At 33.3% G+C, this 5,790-nt stretch overlaps 1 protein-coding gene across 1 annotated transcript in view; it reads left to right on the top strand.

The window, feature by feature from the left end:
* The window catches only part of LOC111696052 (uncharacterized), a 6,019-nt gene extending 1,196 nt beyond the window's left edge, over window positions 1-4,823 (top strand). Inside the window, exons 2-4 of the mRNA XM_023465576.1 lie at window positions 1,507-2,097; window positions 3,603-3,894; window positions 4,820-4,823. Coding sequence (XP_023321344.1) covers window positions 1,536-2,097; window positions 3,603-3,894; window positions 4,820-4,823 — 858 coding nt within the window. The 5' untranslated portion in view covers window positions 1,507-1,535. The remainder of the gene's footprint in view (window positions 1-1,506; window positions 2,098-3,602; window positions 3,895-4,819) is intronic.
* Window positions 4,824-5,790: the final 967 nt, after the last annotated feature.

Here is a 5,790-nt window from a genome sequence, read left to right as displayed (position 1 = left end):
AGTTCTCTAGTTTTCTAGTTCTCTAGTTCTCTAGTTTTCTAATTCTCTAATTCTCTAGTTCTTTAGGTTATCTAGTTCTCTTGGTCTCTAGTTCTCTGATTCTTTAATCATCTAGTTCTCTAGTTTTCTAGTTCTCTAGTTTTCTAGTTCTCTAGTTGTCTAGTTATCTAGTTCTCTTGGTCTCAAGTTCTCTAGTTCTCTGATTCTCTAATTATCTAGTTCTCTAGTTTTCTAGTTCTCTAGATCTCAAGCTCTCTAGTTCTCTAGTTCTCTAGTTCTCTAGTTCTTTAGATCTCTAGTTCTTTAGATCTCAAGCTCTCTAATTCTCTAGTTCTCTAGTTCTCTAGTTCTCTAGTTCTTTATAGTTCTCTAGTTCTCCAGGTTCTTTAGTTCTCTAATTTTCAAGCTCTCTGGTTCTCTAGATCTCTAGTTCTCTAGATCATAAGTTCTCTAGTTCTCTAGCTCTCTAGTTCTCCAGGTTCTCTAGTTCTCCAGGTTCTCTAGTTCTCCAGTTTCCCTAGTTCTTGAGTTTTCTTGTTCTCGAGTTCTCTATTATCTAGTTCTTTAGTTCTCTAGTTATCTAGTCCTCTAGTCCTCTAGTCCTCTAGTTCTCTAGTTCTCTAGTTCTCTAGTTCTCTAGTTCTCTAGTTCTCTAGCTCTCTAAGTTCTCTATAGTTCTATAGTTCTCTATTTCTCTAGTTCTCTAGTTCTTGAATTATTCATAATATTATCTAAAGGTTGAGGATGGTTTCATGCTTACTCCGTACGGAAAGGATGATTGAAAATATAAACTTACAGATAATCTACCAGATTTAGAACTAAAAATGAAAGCATACATTTTAGAGAAACACTAGATTACTAGTGTGATCGTATTCAAATTGTGAATTTCTTAAATTTCAAATGAAAACATGAGCAAGTTTCTTTGTGACAATATATTTAATTTGTTTACATATTTATACATAAAAAGCAAAAATAAAGAGATTATTAACGAACCTAGGTAAAAAATGCGACATTAAAGATTCAGCGCCTTACTTTTAACCCTCTTTTAAAAAATGAAAAATGTAGTAGATATTGTTTTGATAAGATAAAATTATATTTTTTGCATTAGCCTAGAAAATTTGCAAATCATGATTATAGCAAATTTTATGTTTTTGCATTTGCATTAAACGGATTTGTGAATCAACAATTTGTGTGAAAATTCTTTATATATTTGGTGCATTTTTGTTACACTAGATTTTTTCTGAGGAAATATAAATGTTGCAACTTCCTGACATATCATGAAAGGTTTTGAAACCTCCAAAAGAGACTCTGAGGTTCGTCCTACACACCGGTTAGATCAGATATTATACGTGGCGTGCTACTCCGTCCGTCATAACGTTTGGTCGATATACTTAGATATTTCCCAACTTTAGATACAAGCTTACTCTGGGTCCGTCATAACGTGAGGGTTAATCCTAGTTAGATCTAATTAGAATATTCTGAAAGATTTAACTTGATTCTACGCAGTAGTGTGTTCCCATGAGAAGATTAAATTGATGAATAAAGAGAAAAGAAAACCTTGTAAAGAAATGGGTGAATTTGACGATGGTTTGCTAGACCTGGGAGATGTATCTACGGATCTAGAGGCACTCGGAGCCAATGACCTGGAGGAGAGAGGGGAACTTAACCTGGACGTGGAGGGAGAATCTGCTCCTGAGTATGATTATGACAGTGTGTCATCTCCAGGAGGTTCGACCTGCTCCGGTCCAACCTATATCAGACACTCAGGGTTCGGTCCTGATGTTAATCGACCACTCAGCCAACTTAGTGCTGGGTCTCCTCCAACCTACCCAGGTCCACCCTCACCCCTAACTCATTCTTTATCTCAACCGATCATTTTAACCAAAGGTTTGGCATCACGACACAAGCTGCCCAACCAACCCTACCTAGACAACTATTCTAACAACCAGGATTCGAGAAAGAAGAAAAAGAAAGGTTTGCTCCGACCTGAGTTTAGTGAGTTTGGACAGGATATCCGGGGGCAGCAGATATCTGGGAGTAAACTTACCGGAGTAAAACTTGGAACATTAACATCAACACGGAACAAATCTAGGAAAGGTAAATCTTACAAATTAACTTTAAAGGGAGGGTTTGCAATAAAAGAAAGGGGTAAACATTATTCAAAGAAAACTAACCATAAGAAAATATACAGACCCCGCAAATATAGGTAGAAAATTTTACTTAAGGAAAATTCCCGATCACCTCCTTTTAAGAGAATGTACGCAAAAATATAAACTTTCAATTAAGACCTGATTTTGTATCCATCTATATTTTTATTCTTTTCCCGTGAAAACAGATTTTTAAAGAATAAACAATAAGGCATCATATTTAGCTTAAAGTTTCTCGTAAATATATGTAAATATGTCTCTTTAAAATGATAATATTGAACTGATTGCCTGATTATCCCAGTAAGCTTTAATATTTAATCAATTTATTGATTTTTAACCATTTTAAAATCCATCTCAATTCAAATTTATTTTTACCCGTGCATCGTTGATTTCTTACGACATATGCGTTGTTTCCTGTCTTTACCCCCCCTATGTCCAGTGGAGGGGACATTTATGAAATAATAACCCCGAAGGTATGATTGTTTTCTTAATAATATTTACTAGTGAAAGCTTAACCTATCATTTTAAAACCGTTCCATAATTAATAATTGTATCAAACCCCGTCAAAATAAAAGGGGGGAGGGATGGGAAGAATAAGTAGGGGGACGATTTAAAAAATAATTTATCAAAATAAAGTTTACAACGCTTGAAATCCTTATCTGATCAAGTATGAAATAGATATCAATGTTTTTGTTTCTTTCAACTGTTTATTTTCATTAGCGAAAGTGCCTTGCGCATTTCTTGTTTTTAAGAAGCAACGGATAAGCTCACCGAAATGAATACTATTCGAGTCAGAAGAACGACGATATCTTCTACTTTTTGATCAGATCAAGGTTTCAATGGTATCGTTGTGAATCGGGCATTGCCATCTTTGCATGGATTGTCACATGAAATTACGCTTACAGTACCTTTTGTTTTTTTTATGTGTAATTAAATGTGCGATAAATTTAATTAACTGGTACGCATCAACCTTATTGTGCTTTCTTTCATTAACATTAAATGATTTTTTACTATTTTAGCGAAACTAGTTTTCATTGATTGGAGTCCGGACTTTATTTTTTTTCCAAGACTGCTGCACAGAAATTAGTTATTTATACTTGTACACATATTCAAGGCTTTCCAGCTTTTATACAATATACTTACATTTATTTAGTATATACTATATTGTAATAATAATCTTAGTTTCGTTGTTTATCTATCTATCTGCAAGCTTTTCATTTTTGCACATTCTTAGAGTACTACAATGCATATTTCACAGATTTCATGTTTTCATAAATGAATTTTCAAATTTCGAAAAGTACAAATTTTGTGACACTTTTAAATTCTGACCTGTCATAAATCTTTTCTGGGGTCATGTAACGTTTAAGCACTACCGGAAACGCGGTTTGTCATTATTTTGAAACAAACAAAAAACTAATTAACAATAAAAAAAATATTTTCAATATAATATTGCAGAACCCCTGCCCATGAAGTTGCGAGCTCTACCCCAATCCTTCTGGCAGCAACCTAACCTAGCCAACCCTCTCCCTCCAGGTTCAGTGTTCTCCACTTTACCTCCTCTACCTGGACAGGAGGGGGAGCTGGAGAACCACGCCCCTCCTGTCAGTGCTGTGGCAGGGTCCGGAGCTGAGGAGTTCCTAAGAGAGAGGATGAGTACAGCAAACACGGATTTACTCTTCTCCTTGTTCAACTCTGTGGATTCAGATCTAGGTTCAGGGAGAAAGATTCAGATGGTTAGACGAGGCAGGTCAGTTCATTTCAACACTTTTTATTATAATGTTTGTTTATTTTAATGAACATATTAATTAATGTATTACTGTTTCCTAATCATTTTAATCAAATCATGTTATTTATTTCTTCAGATATAGGAATAATATAGTCTGTGAATTCATATAATTAATACATTTTCTTATTTTTATTTTAATGATTGCTTATTTTAACTTATTTCTTTAATCTCTTGTTCTTTCTTAATTATTAAAATAGAATAAAATACTATTTTCCCCAATATTTCAACTTACTTTACTGAAAGGATTCCTTTCACACTCTTACTTAATCAAATCAAATCCTATATTTCCAGTTTCCACTGATACAGCCTGTTAGTTCATATATATACTTNAGACCTCTTTAAGGTTCGAATTAGATACAGCTCAATGTTCCAATTAAACACAGCCCAAGGTTTCAATTAGAGACTGCTCAAAGTATCCAAATAAAGACAACTCAATGTAACAATTAGGACAGCTATAGGTAACAATGAGAGACCGCCCACGGTTATAAATAGAGACAGCTCAATGTATCCAATTAGAACCATCTCAAAGGTTCCAATTAGAGACAGCTCAAGGTACCAATTAGCAACAATTAAACATGCTAAATGTGACAGCTCAAGGTTCCAATTAGCAACAGTTAAACATGCTAAATGTGACAGCTCATGGTACCAATTAGCCACAGTTAAACATTCTAAATGTGACAGCTCAAGGTTCCAATTCGCAACAGTTAAACATGCTAAATGTGACTGCTCAAGGTTCCAATTAGACAATGATTTAGGTAACAAAAAAAGATAGCTCAATAAAAAGTAGTTCTTGGTGAGTGATAAATATAGGAATTAAAGTTAAAATGTAGTTTCCTTTAAAAGCATTACGAGGGTAACTTTGAGTTGATAACTTTTATTATTTCAGATGATCAGGATCATGTCAATATCCCATGGTGATCGGTCTGTTGATCTTCCTAGTCTAAATGTTGAACACAATTACCCACACCTTCTTTCCGAGTTAGTGCTAAAACTTTAGATTTCTAAGCTCAAGAAGACGACATTCATAATGAAGGATGAACTTGAATCAGTTCCAACTCTGAGAACATGAATGTTTTTAAATTTAATGTCTGGGATATTGTCCCAATTCTCTTAAAGTAACCTGCTTTGCAGATACGTTTTAAGATCTTACCATAAACCGTCCAAAAATTTACAAAATACTAGATCATATCGTTTCCTGTATACTTACTGGTCATTTATCATTCTAACTAGTCATTTATCATCCTTACTAGTCATTTATCATCCTAACTAGTCATTTATCATATCTTCATTAGTCATTTATCATCCTCACCAATCATTTATTATCCAAGTACAATGTACATATTAATTGAATCAACAAGTTTTCTGTGCTCTGTGTACACTGTATAAGCTTTTATCCTGTACAATACATATTGTTGTACAGAAATTTTGCAAATTAATATATTTTCTTAGATTTATTTAATACGCATTGAATTTACAAAACATTAAAATTTACATTTTTACTTTGAATTTGCAAGATAAAAGGAAAAATAATGTATTACCTACAGTAATAAACAGAAAACTCTAAAATAGGAACTTAATAATACTTATGATATTATTTATATAATATTGTTACATAAAAAATTGTTTATTAGACACTTCTTAGATTACTAATTAAGTGAAATGGGAAATGTTTACACTGCACAGTGCACAGTTGCTGCGTCCTATGTTCATTGGAGTATTTAAAGTCGTCTTCCTATTTCAGAGTTTTTTGTTCTTATTGTAAACATAAATGTGAATTGATTTAAAGCCCTGAAGAAATCTTTCATCTTGGTAAAGTAAAAGATTTCCTAATAAATCGACAGGGTTATTTTTAAAACT

The sequence above is a fragment of the Eurytemora carolleeae genome, unplaced genomic scaffold (assembly GCF_000591075.1).
Source record: "Eurytemora carolleeae unplaced genomic scaffold, Eaff_2.0 scaffold113, whole genome shotgun sequence".
Taxonomy (NCBI): domain Eukaryota; kingdom Metazoa; phylum Arthropoda; class Copepoda; order Calanoida; family Temoridae; genus Eurytemora; species Eurytemora carolleeae.
This window is presented reverse-complemented; position numbering and strand designations above follow the sequence as displayed.